Source organism: Ovis canadensis, chromosome 9, assembly GCF_042477335.2.
Source record: "Ovis canadensis isolate MfBH-ARS-UI-01 breed Bighorn chromosome 9, ARS-UI_OviCan_v2, whole genome shotgun sequence".
NCBI lineage: Eukaryota > Metazoa > Chordata > Mammalia > Artiodactyla > Bovidae > Ovis > Ovis canadensis.
In genome coordinates this window covers 85807797-85832746 of record NC_091253.1, presented here as the reverse complement: position 1 = coordinate 85832746, position 24950 = coordinate 85807797, and the positions used below count along the sequence as shown (strand labels likewise).

Here is a 24950-nt window from a genome sequence, read left to right as displayed (position 1 = left end):
GCGTGAAATCCTGAGAATCATTTTAAAACGTCACTTCTTTTTTTAATTGAAGTATGGTTGATTTACACTATTTCAAAGCAAAGTGTTTCAGTTATATATATGCGTGTGTTTGTGTGTATAATATACATGTTGCTGCTGCTGCTGCTAAGTCGCTTCAGTTGTGTCCAACTCTGTGCGATCCCATAGACAGCAGCCCACCAGGCTCCCCCGTCCCTGGGATTCTCCAGGCAAGAACACTGGAGTGGGTTGCCGTTTCCTTCTCCAGTGCATGAAAGTGAAAAGTGAAAGTGAAGTCGCTCAGTCGTGTCCGACTTCGAGACCCCATGGACTGTGGCCCACCAGGCTCCTCCATCCATGGGATTTTCCAGGCAAGAGTACTGGAGTGGGGTGCCGTTGCCTTCTCCATAATATATACACACACACATATATATTCTTTTTCAGATTCTGTTTTGTTATAGGTTATTACTGTGCCATGCAGTAGGTTTGTTTATCTATTTTATATATTTAGTAGTGTGTATCTTTTAATCCCATACTTCTAATTTATTCCTCTTCCCCACGTTTCTCTGCTGGTTACCGTAAGTTTGTTTTCTATGTCTGCGGGTTTATTTCTGTTTTGTAAGTAAGTTCATTGTGTCATTTTTTTAGATTCCATATGTAAGTGACATCATATGGTATTTGTCTTTGTCTATCTGACTTACTCCACTTAATAGGATAATCTCTAGGTAAAACTTCACTTTTTCTTCCTTTTGGCTGTGTTGCAAGACATGCAGGATCTTCCCAGGGATGGAACCTGTCTGCCCTCCGCACCCCCGCCCCCACCCCAACACACACAGTGGGAACAGAGTCTTAATCACTAGACCAACTGGGAAGTCCCAAAACCTCACTTCTTAAAGAGAGGTGAAAAAATTCTTTTGTCTCCAACTCGGAAAAGGCAATGGCACCCCACTCCAGTACTCTTGCCTGGCAAATCCCATGGACAGAGGAGCCTGGTAGGCTGCAGTCCATGGGGTCACTAGGAGTCGGACACAACTGAGCTACTTCACTTTCACTTTTCACTTTCATGCACTGGAGAAGGAAATGGCAACCCACTCCAGTGTTCTTGCCTGGAGGATCCCAGGGACAGGGGAGCCTGGTGGGCTGCTGTCTATGGGGTCGCACAGAGTCGGACATGACTGAAGCGACTTAGCAGCAGCAGCAAGTCAGTACTGGGAATGATAGACAACAGGTGGGAGGAGGAGTCATGCAATCGCAGACCTTTGCTGGGTAGAGCTCAGTCCTCTAGTTTTGCCTCTGGTCTCCAAATAAGTCTGCTTGATTTCCTAGTGTGTAGCTCATATTTTGGGGCTTCCCAGGGGCACTCGTGGTAAAGAACCTGTCTGCGAATGCAGGAGACCTAAGACATGCGGGTTCAATCCCTGGGTTGGGAAGATCCCCTGGAGGAGGGCACGACAGCCCTCTCTATTCTTGCCTGGAGAATCCCCTGGACAGAGGAGCCTGGTAAGCTTCAGTCCATAGCGTTGCAGAGTTGCACACAACTGAAGCGACTTAGCCTGCACTCACGACTCTTATTGCAGGAGAACAGAAGAATGAATCCTCATTTTGTTTAATGTGAAGGTGAAAATTAAGAGTTGAGAGAAGGACACTTTAGGATCAATACTTGTTAAATTAATTTTACAATTCTGCTTCTTACAATTAAGGCATCTTGCATTTGTGTAGCCCTTTACAGTTCACAACCAATTTACAAATATACTATAAACTGATTTTATCAAAATGGAAAAAATAGCTCCCCAATCCCTTCATAGTACTTGACTCTTTACTTTTTAACCTTAAAAAAAATTAATTTTTATTGGGGTATAGTTTATTTACAATGTTGTGATCTTCGTAGTACTTTAAACTCCAACTTACACTTCAATTCTTCAGCTGAACTTTTATTCACTCATTCAACAAATTTAATTGAGTGGCAGGCATCGTTCAATGCTTGTGATACATCCATGAGGGGGAAAAAAAAAAGAATCTCCATCCCATGGAGCTTACTTTCTCATGGGGGTAGATAGACCATGAACACAGAACATAGTAAGTAGGCGACATTGTATGAGCAGATGGTGACTACCAGGGAAGAAAGGAGAAAGGATTTCCCTGGTAGTCCAGTGGCTCAGACTCTGCACTCCCAATGCTGGAAAGGGGGTGATGGTTTGATTCTTGGTTGGGGAGCTAAATCCCACATGCCACCCCTGGGGATCCTACATGCTGCAACTAAGACCCAGCACAGTCAAATAGATAAATACTTTTTAAAAAAGAATAGAAGCTGTATAAGGGAGATGAAAAGTTTGGAGGAATTGAGATTTTTAGGGCAGGTGGTATCACGACTCAGTGGACATGAATTTGAGCAAACTCCAGGAGATGGTGAAGGACAGGGAAGGCTGATGTGCTGCAGTCTTTGGGGTCACAGAGTTGGACGTGACTTAGTGATTGAACAACAACGAGGGTGGGTGGAGGCAGGTCACTGCATTAATAAAGGTAGCCAGGATTAAGTCTCACTGTGGTGAGATCTGGGGAGAAGTTTAGAGGCAGCGAGAGAGTTATGCGGGGATACTGGGGGAAAGAGCATTCCAGAAAGATGAAAAAACAGCTGGCGCCAAGATCCAAAGGTAGAGACATGGAGACCCAGGAAGAGGATCAGAATGAGGGCGGAGGATGACAAGGGGAGAGAGCACCAGGAGGAAAGCTGGGGGAAGTAACGGAGGAGAGGTTCTGTAGGACCTGGAAGGCTGCGGGAAGGACCTTGACCTCTAAGGAAAATGGGGATAATATAGGACTAAGGATTGGAGTAGCCTGATCTGATTTATGTCTTAATGGGATTTCTCTAGATGCTGCTTTGTTGAGAATAGACTGGAGGGAAGGGGGGGACAATGGTGAAAGCTGGGAGCTTTATTCAGAAACAGTATTAGCTCTCTGTTGCTGGGTAACATAATATCTAAAAACTTAGCAGCTAACATTATCTTACAGTTTCTGATGGTCAGCAGTCTAAGAGGAGCTTAGCTGGAGATGGCTGTGGCTCAGGGTCTCTGTAAGGCTGCACTCAGGCTGTCATCTGGGGCTATAACTGATTTCGCACTTGACTTTGACTGCAGGGTGTTCTAAGCTCCCTCATGGGTTGGTGGTGGTCTTCAGTTTCTCACTAATTGTTAGTCAAGGCTTCAGTTCCTCACCATAATACGGCAGTTTGGTTTCCCCAGAATAAGCGAGGAGGAAGAGAGAGAAAGAGAGAGACTTACCAAAATGGAAGACTTTCATTATCTAATCCTAGGAGTGCCATACTGTCACTCTTGCCATCTGCTATTGATCATATCAAAGTCTGGTACAGCGTGGATGGGCACTCCACAAGGCTGTGAGTTCTAGGAGGCAAGGACTGTTGGGAGCCCATAGTGGAGGTTGCCGACCTCAGAGACGATTGCGGTAATCCACCTAGAAGATGATGGCGGCTTGCAGCAGCATACTTGCAGTGGGGTAGTGAGAAGCGGTCACAGTCTAGGTATATTTTGAAGGTAATATCTATAGGATTTTTAAATGAAGTGGATGGAAGAAAATAAAGGTTCACGGATGACTCTACATTAGCTGCCTTTTAAGAGATAAGTGCCTAGGGCCAGTCCAGGTGTCTAGGTGTTCTCCTTGACTCAGGGAGGGGTGTGTGTGTGTGTGTGTGTGTGTGTATGTGTGATAGAGTGGGGACTAGTGCTTTCGAAAGAAAGCCAGTGCAAAGTTGGAGAAGAGGGATTCGCAGATCTTTGAGTGAAGTCGGGCAGGCTGGGAATCCAAGGCAGGTCGGGGATGTGGTATAGGATAGACTGGACTATGTACGGGAACTCCTGGCTTTTTGATTAACAAATGCTACTTTCTTGGAGTAGTTGGTGGCTCTAACAGCTGAATAACAGTGTTCTCTCCATAACTGGTATTCTTTGCATAGTAAAAATTAAATGGTAGAATATGTAGTAAATGGGCTTCCCTGGTAGCTCAGCTGGTAAAGAATCTGCCTGCAATGCAGGAGATCCTGGTTCAATTCCTGGGTCAGGAAAATCCCCTGGAGAAGGGATAGGCTACCCACTCCAGTATTCTTGAGCTTCCCTGGTGGTTCAGATGGTAAAGAATCTGCCTGCAGTGCGGGACCTGGGTTTGATCTCTGGGTTGGGAAGATCCCTGGAGGAGGGCATGGCTACCCACTCCAGTATTCTTGCCTAGAGAATCCCCATGGACAGAGGAGCCTGGTGGGTTACAGTCCATGGGGTCACAAAGAGTTGGACATGACTGAGAGACTTAGCACAGCACAGCACATATAGTAAATAGTATACATACTGTAGGAGTTTGTAGTATAGGAAAACCCTTAAAAACTCAAATAGGAACAATCAGGGAGTATTTTCTGCAAGATGGGATGTTGGAGCTGGACTTTGCTAAGAGTAGAGTTTAGATGGAGAGAAGCAGGAAGGCAATTTCAGGCAGGGGAACAGTCTGAGCAAAAGCATGGATACAGAAATGGGGCTTCTTTGCGGAATTTCAGCTAAATGGTTCAACTCCTTATGCTAAGCAAGTAGGAATAAATTTTGAGAGGTAGGTAGGGGCCTGATAATGGAGAATCCTAAGTATCAGATGAAGGATTTTGGACTCGATATTACAGGTGGTGAAGAAACATAGAACACTCTTGAAAGTAATTAACTATGAAGGTGATTCCATAGGGCTTCAGTAGAGATTGAACAGGGGGAGAGCTGAAGGATAACGAGACCACTTGGAGGCGTGAAGAGATAAGACTAAAACTGTGATCATGGATATGGTGACTGACTCCATAGAAAGTATAATAGCTAACACACATGCTACTTTTATACTGTGTCAATTTTAATTCTGAGAAAAACCTAGAGAGTGGATATTATTATTCTGTTTCATTTGAGAGTGCATCTCAGTTGTCCCCTCCCACCTCCCTGCCCACAGAGTCTATATTTTAAACCAGTACATAAGATTTGGCTCTGGATAACTAGGGACAGGTGATGATGAGTTGTGCTCAACTGAGAAATGATGGTTACCTTAGTTCTGGACTGAGTTTAAGTTGACAACGGGCATCTAAGAGAGAAGGCAGAACCGGCTCTTAGGTGATACATGTCTGTTAGACGTGAAAGTGGAGGATGAACGAAAGCCGTGTGGATCAACAAGGGAGAGAAAAGAACCAAGGGCCCAGGAATGATGAGAGTTAGGGAACAGGAAGAGGAGAGTAGACTGTAGGCTTTGCAGGTGGCGCTCGTGGTAAAGAACCGCTTGCCAATGCAGGAGATGTAGGAGATGGGGGTTTGATCCCTGAATTGGGAAGATCCCCTGGAGAAGTGTATGGCAGCCCACTCCAGTATACCTGCCTGGAGAATCCCATGGACAGAGGAGCCTGGTGGGCTACAGTCCATAGGGTTGCAAAGAGTCAGACATGACTGAAGCGACTTCTCATGCCCGCAGAGTAGCAATTGGAAAAGAATGTTTGGCTGCAGAGGAGAACTGCCTTGGTACAGTATCTTAGAAGCCAGGCCAGGCAAGATTTTACAGAAGTGAGAAATGGCCAAGAAAATCCAAGGAGATTAAGAACGGAGAGCCGTCTGTTGGATTTTGAGTGGAGGTCATTAATAGAATCCGTTCTAAAGAGAATACTTCTAACTATTATTTATTGAAGATCTGTAATGTACCAGGCTCATTGTATGTGAATATCTGAGTTTACCTTTAGAACAACACTGTAAGTCTGATATGATACAGAGGAAGAAACAGAAGCTTGAAGAAGTAAAGTACCTCATCCAAATTCACAAATTGACAGAGCTGAGATGAAAACTGAAGTTTAACCATTCTCCCCCTAGATTAAGGCAAAAAGCTCCCAAACAACCCTGCCCACAAAGAAAGACTACAGCTCTTCTAGGAATTGTTTTTTTTTAAAGAATGGTAAGAAATGAATTGAAACTGATAATTTGACGTGAAAACTTCACTGTCCTGGTTTTTTGTGCTCCCAAGTGAAATGAATTTATGTCTGAATTTGTTGACTATTACTGCACATATTTTTAGGAGGTGAAGGCACTATGTGTTAAGTTCTGTGTGCTTCTCCCCAGCAAAGCATTCCCTCTGTTCCTCTTCCTAATGCCCCAGGGCCTGGTAGGTTGTGGTGGAGTGATCTGGAGTTTTTCTTGACCTGTTGGTTATGATCTCAGTCTCATGAATGCTCCACCTCTTTCACTACTTCAGCTGATGACTCACTCATCTGTTAGTTTTTCTCCCAGCATCAACAAAATGAAGTAGTGGATTAAAGAAACAAATGAAAGACAAAAAAAAAAAAAAATCTATGATCTAACAAGGCCTTTAGCCTTGCTGGGAATACTCAGGTGCTAATGTAAACTTTCCTCCAAGGAAGAACAGGGATCAGGTTTATAGTTGATGTAGTCTGTGTTCAAGGCAACTCAGAAAATTGCACACCTAAAGCTACTGAAAGGATATTTAAAAAGCTGACCGGTGCATGATTAGAACTTCCATTCCAAAAAAGCAATGATGAAACTCACCTTCAGAGAGTGTTGCAAACTTTGGTAAAAGCTGTTCTGTGAAAACTTTCCTTTCTTTACAGGTCTACATTTTTGCTCAGTGTACCAGAGAGATTGTTCTGTTTTTATTAAACCAAGCTTTATTCAACAGTGCTCTGTACTGGAGAGATTATAATCTAAGGGAAAAAAAACCAAAGTCATTATGCAGTTAAAGGGAAGAGCATAAAACTCCTTTAGCCATCAAAAAATGTGAACAGAAACAGCTAGCAAGGTTGTACTATCCCAGAATATTTTTTTCTATTGATCATGTAAAGATTCATCAAACAGTTCTTCATAGAAAAGCTGATAAATCTAGATTTATGAGTGAACGTTTGTGCTGGGAACATATGAAATCAGCAATCCAGGGGACTCAGCAGGATGGAGAAAAAGGAAGACTCAAGGAGCAAAATCTCTCCAGTGAATGAGGACGCTACTTAGTGTAAATCAAGAGTTGGCTCTTATCCTTCACCCTGGGGCTTCCTGCTAAATTTTGGAAATTAGCCAGTGTTGTAATTAACACTCCACCCCCACCCTACCCCCACCCCGCCTCCCAGCTTTTCTTAAGTAAGGAGAGTCAAATCCCCATCTTTTTCAGTGGTGAGGTCACTACAAGTAACATAAAGCTCTTCCTTCCTGCTGGGTGGTTTTAGGAAGTATACACGATGTGTGGGCACTCCTGGGCAGCAAATAGGATTCAGATTCCTCTGTTTTGCCCTCTAACTGAAGGCTGCAGAGTGGCTTCTTCTAAGCGACTGGGCTGGGGGGGGGGGGGGTGGTAATGGCACTGCCCCATGGCCCGCCAGCACAGCCTTCCTTCTTGGTCCTCCCAGAGACTTCATTTCTCCCGCTTACAGACTCTTAGGAGTCCGCCAAAATTCTGTCTCTAAATCCAACTCCTCTGTGATTAGTAATGTCCACAACATGGAAATGCTGTTTTATCATTAAATCAAAATGTGTAAATTTCTTTTTTTTTTTACATTGAGGAGTAGTTGATTTATGATGTCGTATTAATTTCTACTGTGCAGCGAAGAGATTCAGTTATACATATACGTACACATTCTTTTTATATATCCTTTCCCATTATGGTTTATCACAAGATATTGAATATAGGGCCCTGTGCTATCCAGTAGGGCTTTGGTGTTTAGCCGTTCTCTATCTACTAGTTTGCATTGCTAACCCCAGACTCCCACCCCATCCCTCCCCCACCTCGCCTGCCACTAGCAATCACAAGTCTGTTCTCTGAGTCTGTGAGTGTGTTTCTGCTTTTGTAGATAACTCCATTTGTGTCATATTTGAGACTCCACACATAAGGGGTATCGTATAGTATCTGTCTTTCTCTGACTTTCTCACTTAGTATGATCGTCTCTAGGTCCATCCGTGTTGCTGCAAATGGCACTATTTCCTTCTTTTTTATGACAAATACGCCATTGTATATAAAAAATGTAAATTTCCTGGACTCTCCAAAATGAATACAAATGTGCTCCTTTTGTCGGATAATCCCATTAGTTTGCATTACCAATACACTCGTCACTTAAATTTTTTTTTTCTCACATCTGCCCATTTCACCCCTGACCAGCACTCTCCTGCCTTTCCTTCAGGTCTTTGTGGAAGCTTTGCTTCCTCCTGGGTCCTCTGGCTAGGTTAGTCCCCTCTGTCATAAACCCTCACTCATGACCCTGTTCATTTCTCACGCTCATCACTCGTGTAACACTGGTGCTTGCTTTCCCTCCCTGGAGGCTACGTGGGCTGCAGGGCAGTGCCCATGTCCTTTGCCATCACACCCTCCCCATATAGCATGATATTTGGTGTCTGTTGGGTTCTTATGGAAAATAGCTAAGTAAACAACTTCAGACTCCCTTAATTAAGCATTTCTACCTTGAGCACTTCTATGTTATAACCAAAAGTTGCTATGCCCTCAAACTTTATAGGAATATAGAACTGTGCCGTGAGAGTAATACTTGTTGTTCAGTTTACAGTTGTTTTATCCATTATCTTATTGAGTTCTCACAGTCATACTGTGAGGTTAGTAGGGTAGGCATTGCTGTGCTTGGTGTTTTAACTTTCTGTTTTATATTGGAGTGGAGTTGATTAACAATGTTGTGTTAGTGTCAGTCGGACCACAGAGTGATTCACTTATACAGATACATGTCTCCTTTTTTCAGATTCTTTGCCCAGTTAGGTTGTTCCATGATATTAAGCAGAGTTCCCTGTGCTAAACAGTTGGTTCTTGTTGGTTATTCATTCACATCAGTCAGATGGCTGTCATCAAAAAATCCAGAAGCAATAGATGCTGGAGAGGGTGTGGAGAGAGAAGGGAAGCCACCTACACCCTTGGGGAGAATGTAAATTGGTGCAGCCACTAAGGAAGAAGGGCTTCCCTCCGAGCTCAGTTGGTAAAAGAATCCACCAGCCATGCAGGAGATCCTGGTCCGATTCCTGGCTTGGGAAAATCCCCTGGAGAAGGGATAGGCTACCCACTCCAGTATTCTGGTCTGGAGAATTCCATGGATTATACAGTCCAAGGGGGTCACAAACAGTTGGACACAACTGAGCAACTTTCACTCACTTCACTAAGGAAAGAACAGTCTGGAGGTTCCTTAAGAAACTAAAAATAGTGCTGACTTTATGTAAGGCATGAAGAAACCGAACCTCAGGCAGCATTCCTCTTCAGTAAACAGTGAACAGAGACTCACTTCCAGGGCCTGTGCTGCTCCACGTCACCACTCAGCTGATTGGGTAGAAAGGCCTTCCACCAGGGTTTTCCCGTTTACTTCCAGAAACTTGGTTTTTACCCTTTTAATTCAGTTCATGTACAGTTGGGTCATTATTTTCTCTTTCCTCCCAATCAGTTCCACCAAGCCACTGGCACAAAGAGTTCAAACCATCTAAAATTTGGAGACCATCTAAAGTTCCACTCTGCTCAATGTGGATTTCCCGCCCCCCTCCCCCCAATATATGTCACCAATGTCAGTGTTATTTTCTGACCCTCCGTCGATGCATGACACCATGCCTCCACACAAAGCATCCTCAACACAGCCTTTGTTGTGAGTTCACACCAATCTTCCACCACAAAGTGAGCTGGAAGACCATCTACCATTAGAGGGCCCTGCAGGAATATCAGCAAAAAGGTTTGTCTTTACTGAATGACCGTCGGAAGGCTCTTGCTGGATGCATTTCCACTGATTGGCATACATGCTGCCTTCGCAGTCCTGCCACTTGTCTATGTCACGTTACCCTGAGTAGACCCAGGTGTTACTGAAATACAACGTCTCATTATTACTTTCTGATTTCATTTCAATGAACAAGGCTGGCGTGTGCTGCTGAGGACTGTGGTGGTTTAAGGGTGAAAGTGAAAGTCATTCAGTCGTGTCCAACTCTTTGCAACCCCGTGGACTATAGCCCACCAGGTTCCTCTATCCGTGGAATTATCCAGGCAAGAATACTGGAGGGGGTAGCCATTCCCTTCTTCAGGGGATCTTCTCGACCTAGGGATCAAACCCGGGTGAGTCACCTGCATTGCAGGCGGATTTTTTACCATCTGAGCCACCAGGTACTTGAGTTAGTATTGAATCCTCCTTAAAAAATTGCTTTGATGGTCACTTGCTGCTTTACCTGAGTGGCTTGGTTAGGACTGACAAACAACTCTAACCCCTCTTGTCTGCTGAAGATTCTCCAGGTGCCCTCCTTACTCTCTGTGATGACCTTTTATGATCTGTAGCTTCGATGTCCTTTAAATATGGTAGGATCCCATGGAACACAGGACTCATGTACAGAGTTCATCTCTTTCCTGTTGCTTGCCACCCGTATGATGCATCATATCTGCAGGACGTCTTGTGCCTTGTTTCTGTAGCTTCTATTGCCTTTTAAATTAAAGGACTTGGATTGGTCTATAGACCAATTTGCTAGCAGATACAGTGTGAATTACACTAGATGAAATTATTTTTTAACCGCCATTGACATGCCAATTACTTATAATGTGTTGCACATATTTATGCACTAGAACTTACAGCATTAAATGAAACGTGTTCCCTCCCAGGGTTTCATTCTAATATATATGAATGAAGGATAATCAAAATGAGTTGGCTCCTGACCTGATTGGTTATGAAAAGCCGAGTGTGAAAGGAGTCAACTTACACTACTTCTACACTACCTTTTAAAGGCCATTATTACCTCTCCTGGACAGTAAAGAAATAAATCAGTGGCTTTATCAGTGTGACGTGGCCATTACCTTGGTCTCAATCTTCCTTCTCTTCCATTCTGGGGAAGCACAAGTGAACCAAATCACGTGCGCATTTGTATTCCACGTGTATATTTAGTGGGAAAAAAGAACACTTCTCTGATCAGGAATCTCGCATTTCTCTTGCTTTCGCAGTAATAAACGACTGGTGGCCTTAGTGCCCATGCCCAGTGAGCCTCCATTTAATACCCGAAGAGCCTACACCAGTGAGGATGAAGCCTGGAAGTCGTATTTGGAGAACCCCCTGACGGCGGCCACCAAGGCAATGATGAGCATCAACGGAGATGAGGACAGCGCGGCCGCGCTTGGCCTGCTGTACGACTACTACAAGGTAGACCGCGGAGCCCCGCCTCCCTCCACCCTCGGCCCCTAGGACCGCCCCTCTCTGTGGGCAGAGAGGACAAACTTCGTTCCAGGCCAGAGAACCAAGGGTATCTCCACACTCACCGTGGAACTCAGCCTCTTCCTTGTCTCATTGCTCCCCTGCTTTCCCATCTATGAAGCCCAACTTCAGCCCTGCTCAGAGGGAGTTTTCCTTTTCGGATACTGACTCCGTGCCCTCTGTTTACAAGCATACATAGTATCTACATTTAATGCCTGCAAGGCCAGAGACCTGTGTTTGATTCCTGGGTGGGGAAGATCCACTGGAGAAGGGATAGGCTACCCACTCCAGTGTTCTTGGGCTGCCCTTGTGGCTCAACTGGTAAAGAAAAGGCCTGCAATGCAGGAGACATGAGTTCAATCCCTGGGCTGGGAAGATCCCCTGGAGAAGGGAAAGGCTACCCACTCCAGTATTCTGGCTTGCAGAAGTCCGTGGGTTGCAGAGTCGGACACAACTGAGCGACTTTCACTTTCACATTTAATTCCTGCTTCACATCATATTGCAGTACTTTGCTGCCATTTTTACTTTATGACTTTTGGTGAACAAAGAACATTACATTGTGTGGCTGTATCGTAATTTAGTCATTGCTGTTTTGGGGCATTGAAGCTGGTTTTATTTCTTATTTTATTTTATTAGTATTTTTAAATTAATTAATGTGGGACTTCCCTGGCAATCAGTGGTTAAGACTCTGTGCTTCCATTGCAGGGGGCGTGGGTTCCATCCCTGGTTGAGAAACTAAGATCCCTCATGATGCATGGTGCAGCCAAAAATAAATAAATTAATAAAATGAAATAAATAAATGGAATAATGAGAACCTTGATGTTTTTATTTATTTATATTTTGGCTGAACCCTGTGATGTGCAGGATCTTAGTTCCCCGACCAGGGACTGAACCCAGTCCCATCAGTGAAAGCAGCAGTACAAGTCCCAAGTCCTAACCACTGGAGTGCCAGGGAACTCCCTAGTTTGCTTTTAGATATTCCATTTTATAAGAAACATCAGGATTTCTAGATTTTTCACTTTTGTAAGAAATATACCAATGAATGGTCTTATGGTAGACTTTTGCAGCAATTCCAAAATCTGTCTCCCTTTGTTTCACCGGGCACTCAGTATTTATTTTGAAAAATCCTTAAAACAAAATGAATGTAATTCACTTGCATTACAAAAATACTTGTCATAGGTACCTTCAAAACAGGAGTATTTCAGGAAATCAAACGACAAACATTGGTCTGTCTCTACTATAAAGGACTATATCTGGTATGACCTGCTTCCTTAGAACCATTGAAATGTAAAAAGTCAACAAGTATTTACTGATTGAGGATATTTATTGCCTGATTTGATTGTAAACACCTGGGCTTATGCTGGGATTGGCACAAAGGTGAAAATGGCTGTGTTTATTTTGCTGGTTGGGCACCACTCTTTAGAATAAGAACTAAATCCTCCTCTTGCCCTCTCCCTCCATCAGGAGAAAATCATACAGGAGGAATTTTTCTTTTAGTTAAGTCAGTCTCAGTTTCCTGCTTCCTTCCTGCATCCCAGTTCCTGTTTCCTTCCAGCAGGCTCCAGCATTGCAAGTTGTGCTGCCTCCTGTGTCTCTCCTAAACCAGAATTTTCATGCTTTCCAAGGATCAGTGGCAACCCACTCCAGTACTCTTGCCTGGAAAATCCCATGGACAGAGGAGCCTGGTAGGCTGCAGTCCATGGGTCTCTAAGAGTCAGGCACGACTGAGCAACTTCACTTTCACTTTTCACTTTCATGCATTGGAGAAGGAAATGCAACCCACTCCAGTGTTCTTGCCTGGAGAATCCCAGGGACAGAGGAGCCTAGTGGGCTGCCGTCTATGGGGTTGCACAGAGTCAGACATGACTGAAGTGACTTAGAAGAAGGATCTCCCACCAACACCAATACCAGTACCAACCCTGGCACTGCCCGACCACCCCCAAGCCTACTCTTTGACCAATGTTCTCTAAAATTACTCATTCCTTTTCCAGCTTCCTCTAATTTTCTCTATTAGAACACTAAGGAGGGCTCCCTCTGTGGGGAGAGAAAATAAAGTCAAGCCAAGTTGTGCTTGTTAGCCTCTCAGCTGCGTCCGACTCTATGCAACCTTATGGACTGTACTGCCAGGCTCCGCTATCCATGGAATTTTCCAGGCAAGAATACTAGACTGGGTTACTGCTCCCTTCTCCAGGGAATCTTCCCGACCCAGGGATCAAACCCGGCTGGGTCTCCTACACTGCAGGCAGATTCCTTACCATCTGAGACACCAGGGAAGTTCCGAGTTGTGCTTATCAAAGATGAGATATTGGGCTGGCCAAAAAGTTGGTTCGAGTTTTTCCGTAAGCTGTTACAAGCAAACATTTTGGCCAACCTGATAGGAGGTATGAGTCCTGTATTAAAGGTAGTGTTTTAATAGAGATAGTTTGGCCCATCCAGGCTATTTTAAATGAGGATATTATTGACTCAAATAAATGCATCTTTTATGGTTAGAAAGTGCTGGAGAAATAAAGGAAAGGCATTCTACTTGCACCCTTGCAGTCTAGGTTGACTTCTCCCCCTTACTAAGAGAGCTGGAATTGGCAGATTTCACAGCTCTCTTGTGAAGGTGTACAATTCCCAACATGACTCCTGACTTGGCAAAAAGGGGCTTTCACTTTGGGAACTGGGGTCCACATGAAAGGATGTAGGGGCTAATCTCCATTTCATGCAAGTAGGGCAGTTTCCTACACTGAAAGGAAGCACCTGAAAACAACTGAGCCTGAAAACCAAAGATGCTTTCTTGGCAGGCTTTCGTTTCTTCTTTTGTTTGTGACTGTTTTATATATTTTGACTGAGAAGCTAATTTGAAAAACACAAGGATGATTTCTAAACGTTTTGGGGTGAACCTTTTCAGAAAGTATTGAGGATGGTACAGAACTTATCATGTTAGACTGTTTCCTGTTCTAGGCTATTTCTTGAGGGTTTCAATTTATTAGACTTTTGTGTTAATACTTAATGTTTGAAAATGACCTCATCCCTGGAAAGAAATTGCAAAGCTATTTTTATCTATTATAAAAAATAGTTAAGCTTGACACATTAAAATCTGGTAACATCATTAAAGTGACTATGATTTAATCACTTGGGTCATTAAAGCTTTTTGGTAACCTTTATAACTTCATTAAGCAGATATGTTAGTTTTATAAGACTAGGAAGAAATATATTAAGATAATTTTGAAGAAATATATTGTTCTTATTTTTTAAAAACAGATTTTATTCCACTACTGTGAAATGGACATAATTTCAGATATTTTTATTAGATGAAAGTTCTTTCATATTAATGAAAAAGAGAAATATACCTTGAAACACAACTCATTAGTAATTTGGGAAAGAATTTAATTTCCCATAGACTCCAAGGGTAAAGTATTGGTAAATATGGTACCTAGATTACCTCTCCTTTTGCACATTATTACTATTAAAAGGAAAGTTGAAATTCTGCTTAAGATACAGAGTAGGGAGTTTACATAAAACTCTGTTTGAGGATATGGAGAAAATGGAACCCTCCTATGCTGTTGGTGGGAATGTAAATTGGTTCAACAATTGGAAAATGGAGGTTTCTCAAAAAACTAAAAATAGAACTACCATATGACCCCACAGTTCCACTCTCATATATTAGAAAAAACCCAAAACACTAATTCACAGATATGTGTACCTCACTGTTCATAGCAACATTATTGACAATTGCTAAGATACAGAAGCAACCTAAGTGTCCATCAATGGATGGGTAAAGATGTGGGGTGTGTGTGTGTGTGCGCGCGCACACACACACACACACAGTGGAATACTAGTCAGTCATAAAAAATGAAAATTTGCCATTTGTAACAACATGGATGGACTTAGAGGATATTATGCTTAGTGAAATGTTATAGAAAGACAAATGCTATATAATGTCACTTATATGTGAAATCTAAAAGATAAAAATACACCAGTGAATATAGCAAAAAAGAAACATACTTAGATATAGAGAACAAATTGATAGTTACCAGTGGGGAGATGGAAGAGAGGAGGGGCAAATTTGGGGTGGGGATTAAAAGTTATAAACTACTATGTATAAAATAAATAAGCTACAAAGATCAATTGTATAACACAGGGGATAGCACCAATATTTTATAATAACTAAATGTGGTATGATCTTTAGAAACTGGAAATTACTGTGTTGTACACCTGAAACTTATATAACATTGTACATCAACCAGACCTCAAATAAAAAAGTAAATAGTCATCACTACTTGCTCCCACCCCCCCAAAAAGAACCCTCAATCTATAAACAAGTCTAAACTCCTACTGTTGAATTTATATTTTCCTAGATTAATTTATTAATTTAGAATATAAAATATTCCAATAAAATGTTTTCTAAGACTGCTTGGACTAGCAGAGTTACATAGCTCATTTATTTCCCTCAAGCTTCACTATATTTTTGCTTGAAACTTTAAACATTAAAGAATTAGCCTTGTTTCTAAAAACTCTGTGTGCAAATGATCATTTTCAGGCCTCAGCCCTCTCTTGTTTACAGTTTGTATACGCTGGTAGTAAAGTTATAACAAAGTTAAATCTACTTTGAGAATGGACTTTCTTTCTGTAGTAAAGTGTTAAGGGAAAAAAAAATATAGATTCTATTTTTTTGAATATAAACTTGGGGAAGTCAGATTACTGTAGCTATTGCTACTGTGGTATCATTTAAATTCTGTAGACTTTTTATACCTCTTTGGAAATAAAAATCGATCCTTTTTGTAAAACATACCGTTTTCCCCTCACTGCTGAGGCTGGAGTACATCACCTCTCTGGACAGTAGAGAGAGGAATGTGTGTGACATGCAGCAGGCATTCAAAAGAAATGGTGGTCCCTGTCCTTGGAAACTGCACAAGTGTAGCTTGGTGTAACACTTTTTTCACTACAAAGTCTTTCCACCTGTATTGTAAAACTGTCCCCATAGGATCACTGGAGTGAATCCAATCAGGTCTTTTATTTTCAGCTCAGGCAACTAAGTGGAATTTGCAAAGGTCCCAGGGCAATCCTGTACATGCCCAATATCTATGTCATTAGGCTGTCTCAGTTAGTCTTCTTGGGCTGCTGAGACAGAATATCACAGACTGGGGGCCTTAAACAACAGAGATTTATTTTCTTACAGTTCTGGAGACTAAAGTCCAAGACCAAGGTGCTGACAGCGTTGGTTTCTGGAGAGGCCTCGCTTCCTTCCCATCTTGCAGATGGCTCCCTTCTTGCTGTGGCCTCACGTGGCATTTCCTCTGTGCACACATGCTCCTGGCATCTCTTCCTCTTCCTAGAAGGGCATTAGTCCTGTCGGATTAGGGCCACAGCTTTAGAAAGTCATTTACCCTTAGGCGCTCAGTCTCTCAGTTGTGTCCAACTAAGTAGCCCCATGGACTGTAGCCCCCCAGGCTTCTCTGTCCATGGGATTTCCCAGGCAAGAATACTGGAGTGGTTTGTCATTTCCTACCCCAGGGGATCTTCCTGACACAGGGATCAAACCCACATCTCTTGTGTCTCATGCATTGGCAGGTGGATTCTGTATCACTAGCACCACCTGGGAAGCCCCATTTAATCTTAACCACATTGGAGACTAGGGTTTTAACATACAAACATTGGAGGCATACAGTTCAGTCCATAGCACTCTACCCTGTTTAAAAAATGCTTTAATGGAATCCATTTGAAAATATGCTCAAAACTTTAAAATATGCATTTGAAGCTTAGATGAAATCTATTGTAAAAATAACCAAAATGCTAGACTTTGTCGTAATTTAAAGACTCAGATACTAGCCTCGTTCTCTATTGGGTTTAAGCGACTCACCAACAACAGCTCTGAAGTCACTTGTGACCTTTTGATTAATTTCAGGCATGACAGAAAAATATGACAGATTTCATTTGTTATTTTTATGCGGTTTGATTTACTCTGGCTTACTTTACTTTTCCCCTGAAGAAGCTGTTGATTCGTAATCATCTGATTCTAGCTCTGGTGAAAATGTTCTTCCCCGGCCAGTTGGTTCCCCTCTATTCTGTTGACCTGGTGCTGATGGACACCAAGATGTTTGTTTGTCTAACCATTGGTCATCCATTTATTCATCCATCCATCCAACAAGTGCTAATTCACCACGACCTTCCAGCAATGGTGATAGATACTAGGGGGGTGGGTTGAGTATCCAAAGGCAGATGGGACCCAATTTAAGACCTTGGTGAGGTCACAGTCCAGGACCTCTGTAACAGTCCTGTAAACCTATAACCACAGTGCATGGCAGTAAACACTATGAAGGTGATGTGCTCCAGGTGCAGTGAGGAGGGTGTGCCAGCCTTCCAGAGAGCTCAGGTTTTCCAGAGCTGTGCTCAGTCGCTCAGTCATGTCCAACTCCTTGCGACCCCATGGACTGAAACTGGTGGTGCTAGCTGTAAAGAACCCACCTGCCAATGCAGGAGACATAAGAGATGGGAAGCAGTGCCTATTCTACGGGGAAGCAGAGGAGAGTTTTTCAGGTAGGCATACAGAGAGGGAGCATTTTAGGCAAAGCAAACAGGAGACGAGAAAACGTGGGAGGTCAGACTCCAGGATGCATTCAGTGAAATCCAAGGAATCAGCCTTGCTGCACTGTGGAGGTGAGTGAGGGGGAGGGCAGTCAAGGTTGGTTAGGAAGGCAGCGACTCCTTATGGAAGTGACCAGGCTGGTGGGCTGGGCTTTATTCCCCCAAGAGGGGGTGCAGGGCTAGGTACATGGCCTTGTTTTTTTTTGCTCGATGAATGAGTGAATAAATTATTTAATAAATATTCATAAGCTTTAGAAATTTTTGAAAAAAGTCTTTATTTTTAATTTAAAAATAAAGCCTTTTGTTTTCATTTTATATACAGTGTAGAAAATGGATAGAAGCTTAAAGAAAATGAAATTTCCTGTAATTTTTCTATTATATTCTTTGACATCATTTTCTCTATTACTGAAGGATTTTTGAACATTGGCCTGGTAGACTGGAGACATGATTTACACATGTTATAGCAACAGCAGCCGCAGGGAGATGGATTATGAGCAGAGAATCCAGTGAACAGGTTGTTGCGATTGTCCAGATAAAAAAGAATGAAGCCCTAAAGTAAGACCTAATGGTAGCTATTCCCTGGATCAGCATTTGTGAGCTTCTTTCTAAATCAGCCACTCTACTTAGTCAGTCACGGAACACGGAAACAAAGCAGTATGTTCAGGAGATCACTGAGTATTTGTTTGGATAAAAGTTGGCAACTGATTCTGTGTGTGTGTGTGTGTGTGTGTGTGTGTGTGTGAGAGAGAGAGAGAGAGAGAGAGAGAGAGAGAGAGAGAGAGATTTGATGAGAGAACTCTTTAACTAGGATCATAGTAGCTCAGCTGATGCTCAAATTAACCAAGGCGGAGTACAGAAGAAGCGCTTTGGGGAAAAGGATAATTGTATGTTGAGTCTGAAGTGCTTGTAGGATATTCAGGTAGGGATGTACAGTGGTGAGTCTAGACTCGAGGAAGGGGCCTGAGTTCAGAGGTCTCAGTTTCTCTAAGAAGGACAATCTTTGGGAAGCCAAAAGTTAACATGGTTCAGGGTGGCCCAGATGGGAGGGAGAAAATCTGAAGGCATGGTGGGGTCCGACTGAAAGATCACTCTGGTTCTTCTTAATGGAGCCAGATGGATTTGCAGGGACTAAGTGAAGGAGAGGAGAGACCAGTTAGCTGACGCAATAACCCAGGCAAAAGAGGTGGGGGGCCGAGCCAGGAGGCAGGCCTCCACGGGGAAGCGGATGGATCCGAGTCACATGGGATTCAGAGGGATGTCTTTAAGACTCAGTCATATTATAGCATGTATCAGAATGTCATCTTTAAGACTGAATAATATTCCATTGTGTGTGTGTGTGTGTGCATAACACATTTTGTTTATTCATTCATCTGTAGATGGACATTTGAGTCATTTACACCTTTTGGCTGTTGTGAATTATGCTGCTGTGACCGTGGGTTTGCTTGGTATTAAAATGTTGTGATTATCTGTCACCTTCAGTAGATGATGGTTTTGTTTTACTCATTTTGTTTCTTGTTTAGCATGTAGTAATGCTGCTACTCTGTAGACCCTCAACATTGATATGTTCATGAAGGACTTAAAATTGATTTACTTTATTTTTATTTAGCAGACGCTCATAAATTTCCATGCTAAGTGCCTTTAAAAAATTAACTCTTCTAATTTTACTGAACACCCTGTAAGGTATAGAACCACCACTATTCCTTTTTTACAGCTGAGGAAACTGAGGCAGAGTTAGTTTGTGGTAGAGCTGAGATTTGAACCCAAACGATCAGGTCGAGGTCTGGACTCTTAGTCACTCAGCTGTGTTGCCTCTTTCACCCAGCTGGCTGGGCTTGCAGACACATTTGGGTGAGTGGAAACCATCCATGAGGACTGCAAGAGGAGTCCAGAAAAGAGAGACTTCTCATAAACACTCTTTTATGTCAAAATAGTACAGGGTGCATTTTCAGTGCAAAGGTGTGTGGCTAGAAGGAAGATCTGGAGATTTAGGGAAAAAACAAAATTGATTAAAAAAAAATCAAAAACATCCAACCAGCCAAACAAATCTAAACCCACAGTTCATGTATTGGAGAACTGTGGTAGAGATAGAAAAGCAATCCATAGTGCCGTCAGGTGATTAGATGATGCTCAGAAACACAGCTGGTCAGGGTGTCCCTTCTCTCAAGTAACGCTTTTTCAATAATCTTTTAGGTAATGAGTTGGCACTGTAGTTGTGAAGTCCATAATAAAAGTGCATTAGAAGAAGAAGGGTGGAAGGCAAGCCGTGAGCTATGTAGGGAGGGTGGATAAAGGTGGCCCAGGTATTAGATGTTGCCTCATCACTGAACGGTGCAGCCCACTCCCCAGTTTGCCCCTCTACATGTCAGCATAGAGTCCCTCATCACAATGGAGGGTCAGTCCTGTTCCTTAATGGGATACTTGTAGCTCCAAGATGCTTTCTGTCTGCTCCAGAGTACAGATACCCTTTCCCCTCATCTGTGCCGAACCAAGGAGGGGAGGACTCAAGAGGTGCTCAGGTCCAGCGATAACTGCCTGTGTCCGCAGAGCACAGCACAATCAGGAACGCTGTGACCTTGCATCAGTCATCACCGTTTTGTGTCTGGTCCACTGTCATTGCTACTCAGGCTTCCCACCTTTAACCATCTCCTGGCCATTGCAAATTTGCCACCTTTCTCCAGAGAATGTTCCGTTTCATTTTCTTTGCTTATGCTGGTGTCAAGCTCTCTGCACAAGGTCACAGTTGCGTCTATGTAAGTCTGACTGATGGTTGGTCATGATTTCAGGTTCCTCGAGACAAGAGGCTACTGTCTGTAAGCAAAGCCACCGACAGCCAAGAAGACCAGGATAAGAGGTATGATGATATATACAGGAATATGCCTGACTCTCCAGATAACTCCTTTTTTGTTTTTGACAATAATATTAAACTATAACTTTTGTTCTTGAGAGGATATGAGAGTTAAGAAGCTTAATGTCTGCTCCCTGTCTTTTGGAGCCTGGACCAAAACTGGATTTCTCAGTTGGGAGAGCAAATTGTAGTTTTTGGTTTTGCAATTTGCAGAGGTTCATCAGTGTCTTCCAAGGAGGCTGCAAATCTGAAGAGACAGAGGTGATATCCTGGCAAGATAGCCCACTGCTAGTGTGAACTTTTCTGTTAATTCAGTGGCTGTGTAACTGTGATGAGGCTCTTGAGGGAGTGAGACATTTGAAGATGACCTTTGGTAAGGGGGAGAGGAAGGAGGCCAGGCTCATCTCAGTCCAGGGAGGAGCTGGTAGGGAGCCACGGGTGGCAGAGGACACTGTCAGGGGCAGGAAAGATGTTAGGAGACCATAGGTAACACTCTTTCCCTTCAATCCTGAATTAAGAACCAGTTGTAAAACAAGACACAGATTGAAATTAAAAAGGAGAAAAAAATCAATTTTATTTCTGATGAAGCTAATTAGAGAATGTGATTTTGAACGGGCAATTTGTAACGTTATCAGTACTGACTTAGATATGACCTATCATCCAGTCCCAGGCAGGACTTCAGGCCTCCCTGAAGGGACGTATGGCCTGGCCAAGGTGACTAGAGTGTCTGTCCCCTTTCTTTGGCCAAGATGATCCAGACATAAAGGAGGACCCATAAAAGTCCGAACCATCTTGCTCAGCTACTTTTCCCAAAGTAGCTCCCAAACACAACCAATCAAGTATATCTCTTCCCCTGCAGAGGAATGGAGAAGCCACAGTGCTTCTGTTGAAGGGTTTTCTACTTGGAAACATAAAGCCAAGAGAAATGAAGTCTCCTACTAAAACAGATGTCAGAATCTTTTCTGCCCTTGATAGGAACTGCTTGTGACCCTGTGATCTTGTCATGTGACTAGCACTGGAGACCACCCCGCCAGCCAGTGGTATTGTGCTGTGTGTCAACTCCAGGGCATACCCCCAGCAGAAGGTGAAGGCTGTCTGCATAGGATTTGCTGTTCCAAGGGGATCTTCTGGAACTTTATGCTGCTTTGGGGACCCGGGCACTAGTTAGTAGCAGTGATGACAGGGAGAAAGAGGCTGATACTCTTTAGGTCTAATAACTTTTCCTCCATCCAGTCAGTATTGAATAAGTTAAAGAAGTTTAAATCCTACACCGGTAATCACAGAAAGATTAGGGACGCATGCAGGAGGTGGAGATGGGGAGAATGAATTTAAAATGTGTGCTCTGTATGTATCATAATAGATACAAGAGGCCATGTTTTGGTAAAGTATCTTTTAGAGCAACCCTAAAGACCGACAGCTGCCCATTGTACTTTAAAGGCCGTTTTTATGATATATACAGAGTGCCTTAAAAAAGCTGGCAGTGAGGTATAGACAAATTACCTTGTATAGACTAATTATGACTTTGTAGACTTCTGGTTAAATGTAATTTGGAAGGATATCATTTGGTCTGCAGTGTACTCATGAATTAAGGTGCCGTGGGCTGGCATAATATCATTACAAATGTTTGTATACAGAAGTCACCACTTTGAAAAGTAATCTCAAGGACAGGAGTCCAGTTTTGTTTTTTTTTTTTAAGAGTATATTTTCATGCACCATTCTTAGCATTGCATTTTTGCCTCAAGTTATAATGTTTGGTTCAATTTTAAATTCTATTTCAAGTGAGTCAGTATCTTACAATTGCTCTTAACTTTGTTCAGATCACCCATTTTTGGGGATGACTTTCAAAGTTCTCTGGCATCAGCTTTTAAAGTCAGTGCTATCTGCAGAGGCACTGTTACACATTATAGGACAGTGCTGAATCTATTATTTCCTTGTCTCGTGGTAAAGAAGATTCAACTATATTGGCATGACTCTATTCACTTGCTTATTTATTTATAAGAATGCCCAAAATATTTTGACTTGTGTTTCTTGTTTAGCATCCAAGTGTTTTACATGAAATACAGACTTAAGAAATTGGGACTGAAATGGACTCTGACAGTAGAGGAGTTGATTAATTTAGAATATTTTGGCCAAGTCAGTAAGACCATGCTTGTGCAAAGCCCAGAAGTGTGAAAAAAGTAGATAATTGCTTTGGTAGCTACTGAACATAGACCAGCCCTTCTACACTCAACTTGCAGGATATTATCCAAAGGGTACTGCATAAAACGAGTTTGAGAGATTCTGGGTTCCAGTTAAACATTTGGAGGAACCCCTTGGGGCCCTTACTGTGTTCATGGCTGTGACCCACCAGGGTGGTCTTCTTGTTGTGGCAATAGCTGTTTTTAAAAAAAATATTGATTTTTATCATGGACTCCTTTCTTGAGGAACATGTATTAACATGCCATGTGATGTTCTAAGCAACAAGGTTTAGGAAATACTGATATAAATGGGTGGTCTGGGTTTTGGCATCATCTGTTCACTGGATTCAGATTAAACGTAATATCTAATTTTCACTGTGCCTTAGACACAGATTCATTGTATTGATTTGGCCACGAAAGCAGGTTATTACTGAAAGCCAGAATGTTTATAGACTTGTGATTTTATTCTCTAAAGGATTCCTTTCTAGAGTGGTTTCTTTAGGTCTGTGACTGACTCAGAGAGGTTCAGGTATTTTTCTGTTGGTTTTGCTCATGAGGAGCCATTTTCTCCCCAAGCTTCCCTTTGAAGTTTTATCTGAAAAATCAAAGCTAAAAATACCAAGCCCTGTTTGAGAGTTAGGCAAGTTCAGAGGCCAGTTGACTTCCTTTACAGAGAGGAGCCAGAGAGCTCAATTCTTAGAAGAACCAATTTTGTTCAAATATTTCTCCTGATGAAAAATGCCTATAAACCCGAGAAAGCCCCTGCTGGTTTAAAAAAAGCAGACACCAGGGACAGGGCTGCATACAAAACATGCATTTTCTTTCTGTCATTCAGGATAATCTATAAATAAGTAAGGGATGGCCTCAAACCTTACTGACTACTAGGACTTTGTTAGTAAAATCATTTTGCTGTCAACAGTGCTCATTTAGTAAGAATTTCCTCTTTGCTTCTGCTCTCACTCAAAATCCTGCAGTATAGATGCAAATGGTTCATCCTATCCTGGTAAGAATTAATTTTCTAAATCCTTTTTTTCTCTTTGTACCAGTCAGAAGGTGTGAGATCTGAGAGCTCTTGTCTTACATAAGCCCAGTTACACCACTTCCTTAAGTCCTGATAGTAATTCAATGCTAAGGATATCAATGAGCTCATGCTTTTTCTCAATTTAGTGAAAATATTTTAATGACAAGTTCTCATAATCTTATTTTTATCTGCAAAGGGTTTAGCCTGCAGAACAGTGAAAACTATTCTTCCCAATCGTCTCCTTCAACCTATTGTTCCGCCCCTATTTTTAAAATTACTGTGAATTTTTTAAAAAATATTTTTAATTGAAAGATAATTGCTTTACCAGTATTTACCAAGACCACAAAACCAGTATTGTATTGGTTTCTACCAAATCCCTGTGTTTTTAAAAAAGGCTATTTAAATTTTTTTTCTTTTGAAAGCTTTTAAACATATTAAAAAAAATGGTGATATAATGAACCCCCAAAGACCCATTCCATCCTCCAGATTCAGTACTTGATAACTTTTCCTTATACCTATTTATTCTTCACCATTTCTTTCTTTCCCTTTTTTATTTCTTTAAAAAATTTTTTTTATTGCAATAGTATTTAAAATAAGTTCCTGGCTTACTTTATGTCATTTCACCTGTGACATGACATATTTAGAGGTCCATATCCATTTGATATGGATCTCTAAATAAACAAGTACTTTTTATTACATAATCTCAAAATCATTATCATATCTAAGTGAATGAACAGTACTTCTTTAACATCAGCTAACTTTCAGTTCATTTTGATTGTCTCAAAAATCCCATTGCCTCACAAATACCTCTTTGGTTTTTTAGATCGGGATCCAAACAAGATCTGCTCATCTTATGTGGTTGTCATGCCTTTTAAATCTCTTAACCTAGAACAAGTCTCCCACCTTTCTTTCTTTTTTCATGCCTCTGACTTATTGAGAAAACCAGGTCAGTAAGATGTGTGATATTCTGGTTTGTGTGATTGTTTCTTTTCAGTGTTGTTTAAATTATTCTTCCAGCTCCCATACAGCCTAAGAACTGGAAATTAGATATAAAGCTTGGTTTGATTTAGAGTCAGCATTTGTTTTTTGTTGAGCATTTTCTAGGTGGGGCTGATTGCATGTTACCAGGAGGCA

The 24950-nt window shown here is 42.1% G+C and overlaps 1 protein-coding gene across 3 annotated transcripts in view; it reads left to right on the top strand.

Moving 5' to 3' along the window:
* Nucleotides 1-24950, top strand: part of GRHL2 (grainyhead like transcription factor 2) — a 169360-nt gene that overhangs the window by 32487 nt on the left and 111923 nt on the right. For all 3 annotated transcript variants that reach the window (XM_069600433.1, XM_069600432.1, XM_069600431.1), the window contains exons 2-3: nt 10957-11152; nt 20557-20624. In XM_069600433.1, the coding sequence (XP_069456534.1) occupies nt 10985-11152; nt 20557-20624 (236 nt within the window). In that variant the 5' untranslated portion in view covers nt 10957-10984. The remainder of the gene's footprint in view (nt 1-10956; nt 11153-20556; nt 20625-24950) is intronic.